Below are 17,718 nucleotides of genomic sequence, written 5' to 3' on the forward strand. Positions count from 1 at the left end.
GTTTGCCTTGTGTGGCGTTCACTGCCGTGTGTTGTGGTGTGCGGTGGCCAGGAGTACTTCATCAGTGCCGGGGCTGCATGTGCTTAGTGGCTGACTTCCCTAAGCGCCCTGTGAGTACTGCCCTTGCGTTACAGGGTTATCTTCCCTGGGGCGTTCGGGAACCATTCTCGTAGAGGTTCTTGCTGCTCGGCATTTGCCTCGCCCTTGGGGCCAGCTGGGGCTTGGGGCCCTTGTTTGGCCCTGGGTAGGGATTGGTATTGTGCTGGTTAGGGCGTCAAGGTGTTGCGCAGCCTGCCACCTAAGCGGCGGCCGGTTTCTGTTGCCTCTGGAGACGGTGTACTTTTGCGGGGTTTTTCTTTTGTTTTTCATATTCTTGCCTGGTGGGGGTCTGCCTAAGGTGGTTATAGTTCCACTGGTAGTGTTTGGCGGCCCTCTGCTAGGCCCCCGTGCTTGTACACGTCTCGGGGGTTTTCAGTGCTATAATCTACCCTCTTGTTATGTTTGGGTTTCTTAACCGGTTAGCAACACCTTGCCCGGGCTTCCCGTAGTTGTTACCCTACGGGCCCTGGAAACCCCTGTCTGGGCTCGGGGGACCATTGAATGTGTCTTCCGGGTTCCAACCCGTCTTGTACGGGATCGTTGGTTGCTGTTCCCTTGTCTCCGGGTGACAGTCGCCATTTTTACCTCCGTCATGCTGCCTGTTGGGTCACTGACACCTTGACCCGGAGTCTTGCGAGTGATTCTCTGCTTGTTCTCCAGTACTCTCCTGATGTTATTACTGTTCAGAGTACAGGCGGCATCCGTGTTGCAAGCTAGGTTAGGTTGCTGCAACATGCTAGGTTGGTTTCCCACTCGAATGCCCCGTGGCCGCCCCGTTTGGTTAGGTGCTGCTCGCCCCTTTCTCTCCATGTTCCCGGCTCCGGACCGTCTGCGTGTTTCTGGGTCGGGGCGGGGTTCAGTTGCGGCAGAGACTCGGGCGGTTTTCGGGGGATGCCCCGTTCGGGGTGGGGGACGGAGGTTTGAGCCTGTGCCTCCTGCCAAGGCTTCTGGGTCTTACCAGCGGCCCTTTCTTGTTGCCTTTCCCATGGGCTCTTGCTTTTCTTTCAGGGCGGAGGGCTTGGAGGCCGGCTCTGCCCCGGGGCCTCTGTTGTTGGTTCCCGGGGCTGTGGGGGATGCCTACTAGCAGTTCTGGGGCGGTTTTGCCCCTTCAGGGGTTTTTCTGCTGTTGGGCGTCGTTTTTCGCCCTTCCAGTCTGCTAGCTTCCCACATTTGCTGGCGTGTTTTTGTGTATTAAGCGTCAGTCACAGCCCCTTCTGGCGGCCATTTTCGTCTGCCGGTTTCCCGGCGTGGCCACCAGGGCGGCGTTGCGGTTTGTTTACATGCGTCTGGGTGTGCGAGCGAGCGTCTCTGGTGAGTTTTCAAAAAATTTGCAGGGTTTTTGTTCTCCTGTTGTCGTTTCTTTGTTTTCTGGTGTTTTCTTGCCGTTGCCTGTTCCTCTGGGAACGTTTGGGTGTTGATTTTGGGTCTGAGCCTCTGGGTTTAGGCTCAGTGCCCCTGGCTGGTATGCTTGCTCCCACACCTTGCCCCTCGGTTTTCGGTCTGTTGGGACCGTTTTCCCAGGGCGTTCTGCTGGGGTCTGTGCTTTGCCTTTTAGTGGTGTTCTCCGCCGGCAAATGTGGTGGTTTGGGCTCCCCCTGGTTCGATTCTGGGTTCCTTTGGGTTCCTTGGTTTCGTTCTGGAGGTTTCTTCCTCTTGGGCCCCCTTTTGTGGGTTCAGGGGACTTTGTTTCCTCGTGTGACCCGGTTCTGCCTTTTGGGGTTCCGGGGTCTTCCTGGCTTGCAGACTGAGCTTTTTGGGTCTTGGCACATGTTGTGGTTGTGCTGGGACTTTGTGGTTTTGCTGTCGAGGTGGGCCTTTTGATGCAGTTTTGTGCCTTCTTTGCCTGGCCGGCGTAGTGCTCTTTGCCACTAGTCGGCGGCTTGTGCTTTTACAATATATGTCCTCACCTAGTTGTGCTTGTGGGGGTTGAGCTCTGGCTCCTTGGTCCTGCCTCTCAACCGTCCGTCAACAGGTGTATCGGTTCCTGTGCCTCTTGGGCTCTGTCATGTCTACATGTGACATTGTATGGGGGTCAGCCTCGTTACTTGTGTGAGGAGTCGCCACATTACTTCTTAGTGCTTTCCCGTTCCCATTCCGACACTCAAAAAAAAAAAAAAAAAAAAAAAAAAAAAAACCTAATTCTATCTGTGGCTCTTTTGGGTACTCAGTTTCCACCTGTGTCCCCTAGTGCGTGTGCCCCTTGTGTTACATATCCTGTCCTTCTCAACCCTGTCGATTCCCTTGGGTATCTTGTATGTGGTGATCAGGTCTCCCCTCACTTCCTCTTCCAGCGAAGTGTGGTTTCATTCCCGTAGTCTCTCCTCATGACTTCGGTAGTGTACTTTTTCTTTCTGAAGGGGTTCTGTTCCCTTCTCTGTTGACTGGGCGCTGGGGGAGCAGCTTGCTCTGTTGCCTCTCGCTTGGTCCCGCTGTTGGTGGGCGCTTTGGGTTGTCTTCCGGCCTCTGCTGGCGTAGGAGGACGGCTTCTCCCCCTTGGGGGGGGTTCAGAGCTGGCGGGGTGGGCTTCTTCCCTGCGCTTCGTCATTTCCTCTTCGTGGGTGCGTGGGGCGTGGTCGATCCGCCCCATCCTTCTGGGCTTCCCGTCTGCTCTTTGCAGTCATGAGCTTTTCCCGTCTGCTCTTTGCAGTCATGAGCTTTTCCAGTCTGCAGTTCTTCTGGACTACTTCCGTCTGCGCCCTGGATCCTCTGCCCTGCTCGGAGGACTGTTGTCTCCTGTTCGGATTCTGTTAGGGCCGGGTGCATGGATGGTGGACCTGGACCTCCAGGTCACTTCTTGGCACGTTCCTCTCCAGTTTTTCTGGGGCTAGCACGGTTGGTAATTACCTATGTGTACTTACCTAAGTGTAGTTACAGGATGAGAGCTACTCTCGTGGTGTCCCGTCTTCCCAGCACTCTTTGTCATATAATGCTTTGATTATAATTGTCATGTGTCATAATATGTCTTCTTATGATTGTCATACAATGCTTTGGTGGTGGGGCTTCAGGTTTGCTGTTTTTATTGCATTCCCTATTTTGTGAAGGGCACTTTGTATACTCTTTGCATCTTTACCGGATCTTAGTGCCCTGTCTGCGTCTGAGATTCGGTGTCTGGCCTACCTCGACGACTGGCTGGAGTGGGCTCCCAGTCAGTCCGCTTGTCTGCTCGCCAGGGGATGGTTCTTTCCAGATCGCTGGGTTTGGTTTCCTGGTGATCTGGAGGTTTTACCTTCTGTTTCCGTCCCGGGTTCGGACCTGGGCCTTGTTTCAGGCTCTTGGGCCCCTCATTGTCTTCCCTCCAGAAGTGTTACTGTGGCTGTGGTCCCGCCTTTGGCTGTTCAGGAGGGGGTCCCGGGTTGCTCAGCGGTTGCTTGGGCGGTTGTGCGGGAGTTTGCACTTTGGCGTGCTTGTCTGCCCGCGGAGTCGGGTTTGGCTCTGGCGTCGGTTGGTTCCTACGGAGACTCCACTTCCGCCTCTTGCATTCCTTGGGTTCCTCTGGGGATCTGGTGTTGGTGCTGCGTCACCAGCTTCCTCTTTGGGGTTTTCGGGGTTCCGTGCCTTGGCGGCTCCCCGAGCCTTCGCTCGATGTGTTCCCGGACGGGTCGTCTCTCGGCTGGGGCTTTGTGACCAGTGCTCACCAGGTCGGCCGAGGTTGATGGAGTCTGTCTGTCCGTCGGGCTCACAGCCCGGTTCAGGTGTTCATGGCTGTCTGGTTTGCGCTTCGGAGGGTTTGGGTCACTAGGTACTCTACCATTCAGCTCTGTTTGGACTGTTCTCTGGTGGTTCTTGCCGGAACCACAGGGGGTTTGGTTAACCGTGTGGTTCGTGTCCGGGGTGTGTCCTGCGTCCTGGTGGACAGCTGTCTCGGTTCATTCCTCTTCGTGGGTTGGCCAGTCGTCGCCGATTCGTTTTGTTGGCTCTGTTGGGCTTATGGACTCCTGGCCATGGACGTCTTCGGGTCGGCGTGGTCTAGGCGTCGCCCGTTTTGTGGCGCCCTTCCCACCTGCGAGGACTTCACGGTGGAGGCTTTCGGCAGGCCTGGTCGAGGTGGGGGGTACCTGTACCTCTTCTCCCGGTCCAGCTGTTGCTTCGGGTTCTGGCTCAGTTGCAGCCCATTCCCACGAGAACAGTCCTTATGGTTCCACTGTGGCCGGCCCGGCCTTCTTTTCAGACGCTGCTTGATAGGTGTCCGTACCCGGGGCGTTTTTCCTGAGGCTTCGCCTCTTTCAGCAGGCCGAATCGGTCCTGTCCGTGACTGGTTCGGCCTTCTCTTTGGCTCTTCGCGTCTGGTATTTTGACGCAGGTATCGCCATCTCTATGGTGTTCAGGTGGCTTTGTTGACGGTGTCCCACCTGCGAGCTTCGTCTTGGAGACTGTATGACGGTTCTTACGTCTTCTCGCGTTTTGTTTCCCCTCCGGCCTGCTCATGAGTCGCCTGAGCCATCCTGGTCCTTGTTCAGGGTGCCTTCTTCTCTTCCCCTCAGTTTGTGGTAGCCCCTTCGGTTTCAGTTTCCTCCTCTTTGGTACTGGTGGTAGCTTTATTGGTGTGCAGCCTTTCTCTGTCCTGGCGACGGTCGAGACGGCTGCTTTCCGGAGGGGTTCTTGGGGTATTGGTACTTGTTTGGTTTGGCCGGGGGGTGCGTCCTGTGTTGTCCAGTTGTGCTTTTTGCTGTTGCCGGCGTACCGTGCCTGGGGATGCGCTGTGGTTGATCCGGTTCCTTCGTTCCCTGTTTTCAGGGCTCGGGTTTCCCGGGTCGTCCGCAGTGTTTTCCTTCTTACTGCGGTCTGTCTTTGCGCCCGTGCTGTTCAGACGTTTGCTGCAATTGCTGCTGTGTTGGTGACGTTTCGGGCGCAGGAAATTGTGGGTCGCACAGGTTTTTGGCCGCCCATCCGTATGTGCGTCTGTTCTTGGGCGTTCTTGTTGCCTTGGGTCGCAGGTTTGCGACCGGTTGTCTTGGCTTTGCGTTGCAGAGTTTGTGGCGGCCGCCTCCCGGGTTAGCCCTTTCTTTTCCTTCTCTTTGGGTATGAAGCTCCAGGGAGCCGTAGGGGCTCCCCACAGAAAACCAGCGTTGAATGTAATGAAACGCCATTTTCTGGGTGAGCCCCGGAGGCTCCCTGGAAACCCTCCCTCCCACCGGTCGGCGGTTTTTTCGCGTTGGTTGACGCTTAGCTTCCGAACTGGAGCTTGGCAGCCGGCGCGGTAGGTCCGGGGCTCCCCCCTCCCCCTCCCGGGGTGGGGAGGGCTGCGCGGACGATCGGCGCGGCAGTAAAGTGTGATGTTTGCTTGTTTGCTTGTTTCCTTGGGATTGTAGGGAGTTTTCTACCTCTCTGTTCGGTTTTTGTTGTAGTTTCTTACCATGTGGGGTTTGTTTTGTTACGCCTACCTTTCTGGGTGCCTAACCCCGGTCGATGGCAGATAAGGAAAACCCCCAACCATATGGGGTTTTCCAGGGCCATTGCTCCCTGAAACCTCTCTGAAGGGGCCAGGTTCTGGCGCTGGTCCCTGGTAGGTCTGAACTCCTTAGCTAATGTCCCGGTCTAACATAACACACATTAGCCCGATAAGCTCCAGGGAGCCTCCGGGGCTCACCCAGAAAATGGCGTTTCATTACATTCAACGCTGGTTTTTTGCCTTTTTGGGGGCTTGGCATGGCTTCAGTCATTCCCGTGTGTTTGAGTGGTGGGAGAATTCTAATGTGTTGCAGGTGTTCTTGGGAGGCTCGCGTCAGTTCCTCAATGAGTGCCTCTTTGCTACCGCACTTCCCCGTGATATGGGTCTGGTACAGTTACATGCTCAGGTGCCCACTCTTTCGACTGCTTTGGCAGTGGAGGATCACCGGGTTCGTGGTCATTTGGTTTCGAGCTTGTGCCTCTTCAGTCTTCTCGAAGACTGCCCGGGAACTTTTGTCGTATGGTCGGTACCGTGTTTGCTCTGTGCAGCACTTGGCTTTTTGGATTTCGCATTGGCATTGGGCATCTCTTTTTGAGCATCACCCTCGTTGACAGGGAGTTGGACATCTCTTTTTGCTTACGCCTAGTCCCAAGATGTGTGGGCTTTTTGGGTCATTTCCTTCGGCCTTTGGTGGCGTTGGGTGAGCCGTCCTCCCCCTTGGGGGGTCGGGCTTGGAGGGAGCAGCCTTCCTGCCTGTCATTCGTTCCAGTCATCTTGGAGTGGCTTTGCTTGGGTGTGGTCAAAACGACTGTGTCTCTCAGGTGGGTTTCCCTGCTTGTTTCCAGTGCCAAAATGGAATTGTGCAGATCTCCAGTACATTCTGGATGTCTTGTCTGAACCGGTTGATTCCATGCCCTTCTTTTCAGATGACCATTGTGACTCATGTCTGGCTTGCTCTCGAACCTGATGCTTGGATGATTTCCCTGGATCTCCAGGACACTAATTGGCATGTCCCTATTCATCAGAGGGTTTAGGGATTAATTGAGGTTGCAGTTGGGACAACAGGCTTACCGTTTTTGTTGTCTGCCTTTCGGCTTGATTTTGCATTTTTACGGGCCTTACTCGGGTCGTGGTGGCCCATTTGTTTCTGCTAGGGCACCTTCCTCGACAACTGGTTGGTGTGGGCTCCCAGCCGGTCTGCTTGTCTGCTAACCAGGAATCTGGTTCTTTCCCAGGTGGCTGGGTTCAGGTTCCTGTTTAATTGGCAGAAGTCCCAGTAGATTCCGTTCTGTTCTGTTCTGTTCTGTTCGGCCTTGGCTGGGCCTTATATGGTATTCTCGGACTGTGTCCATTTCTCTTCCCCAATCCCCTGCAGCGCTGCTCCGGCTGCGATCCCATCTTCAGCCATTCTTGAGGGGAAGGGGGGCACTTGGCGGTTGCTCGAGCAGCTCTGTGGGAACTTGAAATCTGCCCTTCTAGTTTATCTGTTGATCAGAGGTTGGCTTCAGAGGCTGTTCTGGTATCTTCAGAGCTGCCTCTTTAGCTGCTCTTGCGACCATTGGGTTTGAGCCCCAGTGGCCTTGCGCCGGTTGCTGCATCACCTGCTTCCTCTTCGTTTTTTGGGGGGTTCAGTGCCACTGCACCTTCCCCTTCCCGCACTTGATGTGTTTATGGATGCTTCATCTCTCGGCTGGGGTTTTGTTGCCAGTACTCGCCAGTTCAGCCAGTGGCATTGGGGTTCATCCTTCTGTCGGGTTTACAACACGGTGAGGGAGTTTGCGGCAGTGTGGCAGGTGCTGCGATGGATTCAGCTTCCTCGGGGCTCTGTGATCAGGCTCTATTTGAACTGTTCTCCCGTGGTTCATTGTCTCAAATGCAGGAGGTTCATTCAGTCTGTTGCTCTTTGGGGCTGGTTACTTCGAGTGGGTCTTCTGCTGAGTTCTCTGGGTTTAGCTCTCTGTGTGGTTCACATCCAGGGCGTGTCCAGCGTGCTAGCCGACGGCTTGTCCTGGTTCATTCCTCTCTCCGTGGAATGGACGGTCGATGCTGAGTCCTTCCATTGGCTGCCCGGAGGTGAAGCTCTCATGTTGGCGTGGTGTCTTCCTCTGTATGTGGCGCCCTTCCCCGACTGTGACGCATTCAGGGTATATGCGTTTCGGCAGGACTGGTCGCGGTGTACTTCCTGTACCTCTTTCTTTTTCCCAGTCCAGCTGTTGCTCCAGGTGCTTGCTCGGTGTCCGAACCCGGGCATCTTTCCTTGGCTCCACCTCTACCATAAGAAACAAGTGTGGTATCTAGCTGGTTTTTGTTGCTGCTCCGCTCTTTGTGTCTGGACTTTCTGACACGAGTGTATCACCATTTCTATGGTGATCAGGTGGTTTCCTTGATGGTGTCCCACCTGCAATCTTCATCCAGACGACATTATGAAGTTGCCTGGCGGTCTTCATGTTTTTTCCTATCGCTGTGTAGGTGTACTTCGGTCTCTGATAGGGTTGTCTCAGGACCGTCATCTTATGCCATATCCTGTCACTTCGTATCGTGTGATGCCGGTGGAGCCGCTACAGCTTGCGTTCGGTATTGGTTATTTTTGCTCCGTTCCGCAATCTGTCTCGTGCGTCGTTTCACTTCTGGCGTGCCTATGCGCCGACTGAGCCGTCCTGGTCGTTGGACAGGGTGCTCTCTCTTCTCTCTTCTCTTCGGGTTTATAGTGAACCCTTCGGTTCAGGATTGCTTTTCTAAGGCTCTTTTTCCTGTTGTCATTGGCCTCTGGGAGGTCTGGTCGGGGGAGCTTCATGCTCTCCTCCGGCACAGGGGTTTCTGCTCTTTTGGTCCTGGAGGTAGGTTTGTTCATTTGCAGTCATCTCCTTCTTTTCTGGCGAAGAATGAGTCTGTTGCTTTCCAGAAGGGTCCTTGGGTTGTTGATGCTTGGTTGGTCAGGCCTGGGATGCATCATGTGTTGTGTCCGGTTGCAGCTCTGCCGTTATCTGCGCGCCACGACTTCGTTGGCCGGGGACGTGCTTCGAGTTGACCAGATTTCCCTTCTTCCTTGTTCTAGAGCACGGGTCTCCCAGGTTGTCTGCAGGGTTATCAAGTTTAGCCAGCCTGCGGTCTATCCTCGTTCCCACAACATTCGTAAATTTGCTGCTTTGGCTGCCGTCTTCGGTAACATGTCTTGGGTTGACATTCAGGCGCGGGGTTTTTGGAAGTCAAACAGGGTCCTGGCTGCTTGCTACTTTGTCAGTGTTACAGGACCTCGTAGGGCCTGTGTTACATTGGGTCGGTGGTTGCAGCCTGTTGTCTCGACTTCGCGTTGAGAATCGAGGGCCGACTGCTTCCCGGGTAAGTGCCTGTTTTTTGTTATCTTTGGGTAGTTAGCACTGAGGAGCCGATGGGGCTCCCCCCAGAAAACCAGCGTTGAATGCAATGAAACGTCATTATCTAGGTGTGACCCGGAGGCTCCCTGGCAACCTTCCCTCCCTCCCTCCGGTCGGCAGTGTTTTCACTTAGTTTGACATCCAGCCTCAGAATTGAAGGGTAGATCGCCAGCGCGAGACAGTGGCGCTGCAATGTGATGACATCATGCTAGTTTGCTAATTTTCATTTGGGGAGTTCTGTTCACTCGTTCCAGCTTTCGGTAGCAATATTTTCACCAGAATAGGGGTTTGTTTTGGGGCGCCTACCTTTCTGGGTGCCTGACCTGGTTGATGGCAGACATAAAGTGCTCCCAACCACATGGGGGGATGGTTCTATAGGCCATTGCTTCCTGTGCCTCTCTGAGAGGGGCCAGGTTCTGGCTCGTGGTCCCTGGTAGGCCAAACTCAGTGCACTTTGATGCTTGAAAGCTAATATATCCATATCAGCCTGGATAGCTCCGGGAAGCCTCCTGGTCACACCCAGAAAATGGCGTTTCATTACATTCAACGCTGTTTTTTTCTCTGGCTCATGCGTCTCCCCTCCGTGAAAGTGGGAACAAGATAATAATAATGATGATGCTCAGGCCTAATCCATACAAACAAATGTGTGTGCTTGATAATCATCACCATAATCATTAGTTTCTCTTCCTAGCAGGGTTCAAAGAGGGTGTTATGTTTGATTCCTGAATTATGCTACATGACTGGCATGACAGATGATATGCGTTCTGACTTTCGGGTGATGAAAGATATTGCCCAGCATACCCGGATAACTCCAACAGTTCGACAGGCTTCTCTTCGCACATTCATCAAAAATGTCAATGGTTAGCAATTACATTTTTGGTACCACATAAAATTGAATTTTATGTGGTACTTAAGCTGACAAAAATGATTGCTTAAGTGCCACATAAATTTGTAAACTATCAACTTGTCTCTTCAAAAGACATTTTGTAATTCGAATGCTAAAAATGTTTTGTGTTGCCCACCATAAGTAACATTATTTTATTAGAGAACACACTTTAACTTTGTTGGTGTTTATTAACCCTTAGACAGCGGTAGTCATCAATTGTTGATTCACATGGTAATGCAGTTATCATCATACATTATGAAGAGTTAAATAATTATTATCTGTGTTTTACATGTATGATGCAAATATAGATCTAATAGGGCTATGGATGTAATGGAATTTACCTTGACCCATGAAAAAAATCCTACTACCAAAAAAACTACAGTACCATGAAAAAATCCTCCTGACGAAAATGCAGTTATCGTCATGAATGTTACTAGGAAAATGTGGTCATCATCATATGATGATTTAAACAATTATTGTCTGGGTTTTACATTTATAGTGCAAATATGGATATAAAAGCTTTCTATAGATGTAAATAAAGAAGAACAAGTGATAAAATAATCAGTGAAACATCCGAGGATAAAACATAAAGCGTTTAAAGGTGTAAAATTGAGCACAAAGGAGTTGGCAAGTGCTAGAAGCAGCCTTGCAGAGTGCCTCCACCCAGTGAAATGATAAATGTTCACTTATTTTTGTGTTTTTCTTACACTCGGCATACAAATTAATAATTTGATAATAAAAAATTATTTCTTGGAAGTTTTCTATGGGGAGCTCCCACGACTCCCCGGAGCTTACCGAGCTGATATGTATGTACTGTATTAGACTATGGCATCAGTCGATGGAGTTCTTGCCTGCCGGGGACCACAAGCCAGAACCTGGTTCCCCTGAGAGAGACATGAGGAGCAATGGCTTATGGAAACCCCCATGTGTTTGTTGGAAGCATTCCATGTCTGCCATCGACCGGGATTTGACACCCAGAAAGATAGGCATAACAAAACAGACCATACATGGTAAAAATTGCTATCTAAAACAGAACAGGGTGGCAGAACTCCAAAACTAAAACAAGCAAACACAAACATCACTAATGCTACAGCATTCAGTTCTTCGGCTGATGTGGACTATGGCGGTCGTCAACTTTGGCCTCTGACTCTTGCAGTTCTGTTTCTTATGGTGTATTCTGCTGTGTGTGGTGCACAGGCCAGGAGTAATTTATCAGTACTGGGGCTGCATGCTTAGAGCCACCTTCCTTAACCCTTAAGCTGCTAAGGGGTCCTGAGGAGATTTACACCCTTGTGCGCAAGAAAAAAAAATTCTAAAAAATTATTTCATCTTCTAGAAATGTTAATTTGTGTTCCCTGGGCACTGGAAATGTAAACAAATAAAATCGTAGGCGACATATTTTGGGCGCAATAGGTCGAGGAAGTTTTTGGGCGTTGACAGATCAGTCGTCAGAGGTGGTCAGCGTCACCCAAGCTGACAGGCAGGAGTTGCCACAAAGATATTATTACCTAATTATTTCAATATCTCTGATTTTTTCTTCATTTTTTGCAGTAATATTATTCAATAGTGTGTAGTGTGATATATTTACATAATAAAAGAGGTGAATCATCGCTATACTCAAAAGTATGGTGTGCATATTAGTGATTCAATTATTATGTTCATAAAACAATAAACAAATAGTTTTGCTGTTATTACACCATATACACACAGGTTATATATAAGTATCTGCATGTTTTGTTCACCATAACGAACCACTAAGTTGGTATTGTGAGTCAAAAAGCAACGAAGAGTGGCCGCCACACACCAGTCAGCCACTCGCTGCCACTCCTCCCTCAACAACATCTCACTAGCCCACATTTTCCTCCCACCATACTGTTTTTGCTTTTATTCACTATATACAGACATTGTATAGAGAACCACTGAGCTGGTATGGTGAATGCAGGCAATAACAGGTGACCACACAGTCTCCCTCCCTCTCTCCCTCAGCATTATTCCGCCCACACATCGCTAATTATTCACAACACTCCTGCTATTATCACAATCCTTGTCATTGTTATCACAGACAGGAGTCATCTGTAATACTGTCATCGCTAAATAATAGCAGTTACATATTTATTTTGACATTTTTAGGTGATGCTGTGGTCACAAGCTGAACAGCAATGCTGTTAGCTCATGCTGCGTGCGCCAGCTTTGGTTGCTTCCATAGTACTGTGGCTCTCACACCAGAGAATATTGCCCACGATATTTTTTAAACATGACGTCTGTTTACAAGAGCCCTGAGAAAGCTGATGTGAACCCCGTGTAGCCGCGGGCCATTTGAATCGTGCCTGGCACCCTATAGCATATATATATGGCGCACGGTGGGACAGGTTACTCATGGCGTATATATATGCCATGCGCAGTTTAAGGGCTAAGCACCCTGTAAATCCTGGCCTTCTGGGATATCTTCCACAGAGCATTCGGGAACCATTTCCGTATGGGCCTTTTGCTGCTTGGCAATTGCTCGCCCTTGGGGCCAGCTTTTTTTTTTTTTTTTTTTTTTTGCTGCTGTTTGACCTTGGGTAGGAAGTGGTATCGTTGCTGGTAGGGGGCGCAAGGTATTGTGAAGCTTGTCTCCCATTATGCACAGCGGCCGGTTCTGTTCCTCCTGGGGACGATGTGCTTTTGCAGGGTTTACTTTTTCTTTTTGTTTATTTTGCCTGGTGGGGGTCTGCCCTCCTGATTTATCAACCCTTCTGTTGTATTGGTGATCCTCCATTAGTCCCCCAATGCCTGTACACATCACAGGGGTTCAGGTTTTAAGCAGTTCTCTTGGTAGTTTGGGTCCAACCTGTTAGCAATACCTTGCCTGGGCTTCCCTTAGCAGTCAGCCTAAAGGCGCTGGAAAACCTCATTGCAGCTCTTTGGACCTATGGATGCATCCTCAGGGCCCCAACTCGCCGCGTGCAAGTTTAAAGGTTGCTCTGTCCCCTTGTCTCAGAGTGAATCTCACCAGTTTTGCCTCCGTCATGCTCCATGTTGGGTCAATGACACCTCTTACCCGGAGTCTTGTGAGTCTTGCTCCGTGCTGCAGATTACCCAATCTTCTGATATTGATATTCGGGAAAAGGTGGCTTTGGCGTTGCATGCTAAATATCGGTTGCCGCAGCACGCTTGGTTAGTTGCTCATCCGGATGCCTCAAGGCTGCCTGGCATGGGGTTATAGGACCCAGACTTGGGGGGTCCTTAGTCGCTTCGACTTAGGTTTCATCCAAGCTCCTTTGTCCTTCCCCTGTTGGTGTTGTTCGTCCTGCTCCCGGCTCCCAAACGTCTGAGGGTTTCTGAGTCAGGGCAGAGTTTAGATGGTAATAAGACTTGGGCGACTTCAGGGACTGCCCCTTCCGGGTCGGCAATGGAGGCATTTGAGCCTGCTCTTCTTGCCAAGGCTTCCGGGTCTTACCAGCAGACCACCTTCTTCTCAGTCTTTCCCCTGGATTCTGTCTTTTCTTTAAGGGGTAGAAGGTGTGGAGGATGGCTCTGCCCCGGGTCCTGGTGTGAAGGACGTCTCTGCCCCGGGATTCTGGCATGGAAGGCCCCAGGGCTGGGGGAGGAGTTGCCTTGGGGGGCCTGGGCCCCGTTTGACCTTGCTTGGGTATTGGTACCCCCATCGCAGGCCTGCTTGTTGTAGGAGGAGAGGTTTTCATACCCTCCTTCCCTGTACAAGTATGATTTGGGTTCGGTTCCTCGTCGGGTACGGTTCTGGATTTCCCTGGGTTCTTCAGTTCGTTCCTTCCAGAGGTTTTCGGCTTCTCGAATTTTGCCTAAGGTGGTTCGGGAGGCCATCGCGGCTTACTTCCTGCGTGACCTAGATTACGCCTCGGTGGTGAATCCGTCTTCTTTAAGTTCGGTTTGACCTTTCCCTTTTGGGTGCATTACGTGGTACTGGAGTCTTCCTGGTTAGCAGACTGCCCATTCTTTTCGTTGGGAGCATGGCATGGATTTTGTCGGAGCCGCACGCTTGATTGGCGGAAGTCTTCCACCATGGCACAAGTTTACCTGGATTGCGAGTTTGAGCGCCTTAATGCGTGCTTGTTTGCCCCTGTGCTTCCTCTGGATGTTGGTGTTGTGCAGTTTCACGTGCAGGTTCCCTCCCTTTCTTCTGCTTTGGTAGCTGAGGATTTGCACTCCCGTGGGCATTTGGCCTCGGTCTTGCGTTTCTTTTTCCTTCTCATGCTGACCTTGGACTGGCTCTAGGAGGATTTGGGGGCGCTAGGTGCCTGGTCTTTGTCTGATGTGCTTGCCTCAGCAGCTAAGGTGTCGGCTGCCCTGTTGAAATTGTTTGTGCCGATACTCAAGGAGGCGGTGTGTCTGTTTTTTTGCTTCTCGCCTCGCATGCCGACAGGTGGTGCTTGCTCATTCCTTGGAATCTGCTTGGGCTCTGGCTCCTAGGCTTTCGTCGCTCTTTTTGTCCGTTGCTGATTGCGGAGTTTGCTGTCTCACAGTTTCTGCAAGCAGCTTCGTCTAGTTGTCGTCCCTTGTCAAACTTGTTGGTTCTCCTGGGGGGGGGGGGGAGGGGCGTGGCGGGCCTTCCTGGAAGGATTGTGCCATGGTTCGAGGCTCCTCTAGTCGTGGTGGGCCAGTGGTGCCAGTTTCTGAGATGGCACTTCCTTCAGAGCCGGGGGCATCTGGTCCGCGCAGGGGTCGCTCTACTCATCGGTTGACTTCTTGTAAGGGGCGTTTGCCCTTTCGCGAGTCGCCCCGCTGACGGTGCGATGGGGGGGGGGGGAGGCTCTCGCTGTTTACTCATGCCTGGTCCCATGATTCATGGGCATTTCAGGGTCGTTTATTCCAGCTTGTGGTGGCATTGAGTGGCTACTCCCCCTCCGGGGGATTCAGGGCTAGTGGGGGCAGGCCTCTTCCCCTGCTCTGCATCAGGTCAGCTCAGAGTGGGTGTGCTTGGGCGAGGTCGAAATAACGATGTCACTCTGGTGGGTTTCCCGCCTGTTTCCAGTCCCGAAACAGAACTGTGCAGATCTGAGGTTCATTTTGGACTTGTCCTGCCTGGATCTTCTACCCCTCTTTTTGGATGACCACTCTGTCCCAGGTCTGGCTTCTCTTAGAGCAGGATGCATGGATGTTGTCCCTGGACCTCCGGAACGCGTTATGGCACGTCTCGATTCATCCGGGGTTCAGGGACTGGTTACGTTGAGTCGTGGTGACCCGTCAGTATTCAGGGTTCAGGTTCTGGTCTATCTCGACAACTGGCTGGTGTGGGCTCCCAGCCGGTTTGCTTGTCTGCTCGCCAAAGGTGTGGTTCTTTCCTAGCTCGCCAAGTTAGGGTTTCTGGTGAACTGGAGGAAGTCCCATCTGGTTCCGTCCTGGGTTCAGGTTTGGCTGGGTCTTGTGTGGGACTCTCGGACCGCTTCCATGTCTCTCCCTCTCGAGTCATTGCTGCTGCTGCAATCCCACCTTTGCCTGTTTTTGGAGGGCTCCTGGGTCACTCAGCAGTTGCTCGAGCAGTTGTGCAGGAGTCAGAACTTCGCTGTGCTTGTTTACCCGCTTGGTCGGGTTTGGCTTTGGCATCTGTTCTGATTCCTTTGGGGATGCCCCTTCTGCCTCTTCTCTCATGATCATTGGGTTTGGTCTCCTGGGGCCTTGTGTCGGTTGCTGCGTCGTCAGTTTCCTCTTCAGGCTTTTTGGGGTTCAGTGCCTTGGCGGCTACCCGAGCCCTCGCTTGATGTGTTCACGGACGTGTCGTCTCTCGGCTTGGTTTTTGTGACCAATGCTCACCAGGCCAGCCAGGAGTGATGGGGTCCGTCCTTCTGTTGGTGGTTCATTACTTGAACCGCAGGGGGTTTCTTCAGTCCTTGCCTCTTTGGGGCTGGCCACTTCGAGTGGCTTGTCTGCAGGCTTCTCAGGGTTTGACTTTCTGTGCGGTTCATATCTGGAGTGTCCAATGTCCTGCCAGACAGCCTGTCTTGGTTCATTCCCAAGTCCACTGAATGGACGGTCGAAGCCGACTCCTTCAGTTGGCTCTGCCGGACATACGGACTCCTGGAGGTGGACCTCTTCGCATCGGGGTGGTCTCGGCATCTCCTGATTTATGTGGCCCCCTTCCCTGACTGCAAATCGTTCACAATGGACACTTTTCAGCTGGACTGGTCGAGGTGGGGTTACCTGTACCTTTTCCTCCCCAACCCCCCTGGTCAAGCCTACCATGAGAAAGTAGTCCTCATGGCCCTTTGGTAGCCGGCTCAGCCTTGGTTTCAGGTGCTGCTTGCTCGGTGTGCGAACCCGGGGGCGTTTTCCGTGGCTCCGCCTCTTCCAACAGATCAGACTGGTTCAGTATCCAGCTGATTCGATCTTCTCCGCTCTTTGCGTCTGGTCTGTTTGACGGGATTTATCACCATCTGTATGGTGATCAGGTGGCTTCTTTGATGGTGTCCCACCTGCATGCTTTGTCTTGGCGACAGTATGAAGTTTCCTGCCATTCTTTTTGTCATTTTCTTTCTCTTTGTTAGTTGTCTTCTATTTTGGGTTGGGTTGTTTTGTCCTTTCTTTGCTTTTTCAGACCAGTCACTTAATTCCTAATACTGTCGCCTCATATCGTGTGATGCTGGCGGAGCTGTTTTTGCTTGCATTTGGAGTGGATGTTACTACAGCCTTGTTCCGTAAGCTTTTTCGTACTTTGTTTCACCTCTGGTCTGCTCATGCGCCGCCTGAGCCGTCCTTTTCCTTTGGACAGGGTGCTCTCCTTTCTCTCTTCTCAGTTCGTGGTAGCCCCTTCGGTTCAGGATTGCTTTTCCAAGGCTCTTTCTGTTAACATTGGGCTCTGGGGTTCAGGTTGGTGAGCTTCATGCTCTCCTCCGGCGCAGGGTTTTCAGTTCCTTCGGTCCTGGTAGTCAGTTTGTTAGTTTGCAGCCTTCTTTTCTGGCAAAGAACGAGACAGCTGCCTTTCAGAGTTGTCCTTGGGTCATTGATGCTGGGGTTGGTCAGGCCGGAGGTGCATCATGCGTTGTGTCCGGTTGCAGCTCTTTACCATTACCTGCACACCTCGGCTTCTGTGGCCGGGGATGCGCTTTGAGTTGATCCGGTTTCCCTCATTCCCTGTTCCAGGGATCAGAGTCCCCTAGGTCATCCGCAGGGTTATTAAGTCTAGCCAACCTGCGGTCTATCCTCGTGCCCACGACGTTCAGAGCTTTGTTGCCATCTTCGGCAACATGTCTTAGACTGATATTCATGCACTGGGATTTTGGAGGTCGAACAGGGTCCTGGCCGCCTGATATTTGGTTAACCTTCCTGGTCTTGGGCGTTCATGTGTGGCTTTAGGTCACAGGCTGCAACCCGTTGTCCTGCCTTTGAGTTTAGGGGCATGTGGTGGCCGCCTCCCGGGTAAGTCCCTCCTTTACTTATCCTTGGTGATGTAGCTCCAGGAAGCCGACAGAGCTCCCCACAGAAAATGAGCGTTGAATGTAATGAAACACCATTTTCTGTGTGAGCCCCAGAGGCTCCCTGGCATCCTCCCTCCCTCCAGTTGGCGCTTTTGTTTTGCTTTTGATGCGTACCCTCCGAACTGGCACGGAAGAGCGACCCAACGTTGGGGGTGCAACGTTTGCTTGTTTCCTTGGAAGTTGAGGGGAGTTCTACCTCTCTCAATTCAGCTTTCAGTTGCATTTTTCTTGCCATGTGGGGTCTGTTCTGTTATTCCTACCTTTCTGGGTACCTAACCCCAGTCAATGGCAGATAAGGTTAACCCCCAACCATGGGAATTTTCCCGGGCCATTGCTCCTTGTGCCTCTCTGAGGGGGCCGTGTTCTGGCTAGTGGTCCCCAGTAGATAGAATTCCATTGACTATTTACCTGGCATAAAGATTGCGTATTAGTTCGATAGCTCCATGGAGCCTCCAAGGCTCACCAAGAAAATGGCATTTCATTACATTCAACGGTGTTTTTTTTTTACTTATCTGTGGTTATATAGCTTCAGGGAGCCGA

General features: G+C 51.8%; 1 protein-coding gene across 4 annotated transcripts in view; it reads left to right on the forward strand.

Annotated features, from left to right (window-relative positions):
- Positions 1-17,718, forward strand: part of LOC123760409 (piwi-like protein Ago3) — a gene marked incomplete at its 3' end in the record, with an annotated part of 98,228 nt that overhangs the window by 48,654 nt on the left and 31,856 nt on the right. For 3 of the 4 annotated variants that reach the window (XM_069338376.1, XM_069338379.1, XM_069338380.1), the window contains 1 exon segment: positions 9,554-9,722. In XM_069338376.1, coding sequence (XP_069194477.1) covers positions 9,554-9,722 — 169 coding nt within the window. 4 annotated transcript variants of the gene reach the window in all.

This window comes from Procambarus clarkii, chromosome 39 (assembly GCF_040958095.1).
Source record: "Procambarus clarkii isolate CNS0578487 chromosome 39, FALCON_Pclarkii_2.0, whole genome shotgun sequence".
Lineage (NCBI taxonomy): Eukaryota > Metazoa > Arthropoda > Malacostraca > Decapoda > Cambaridae > Procambarus > Procambarus clarkii.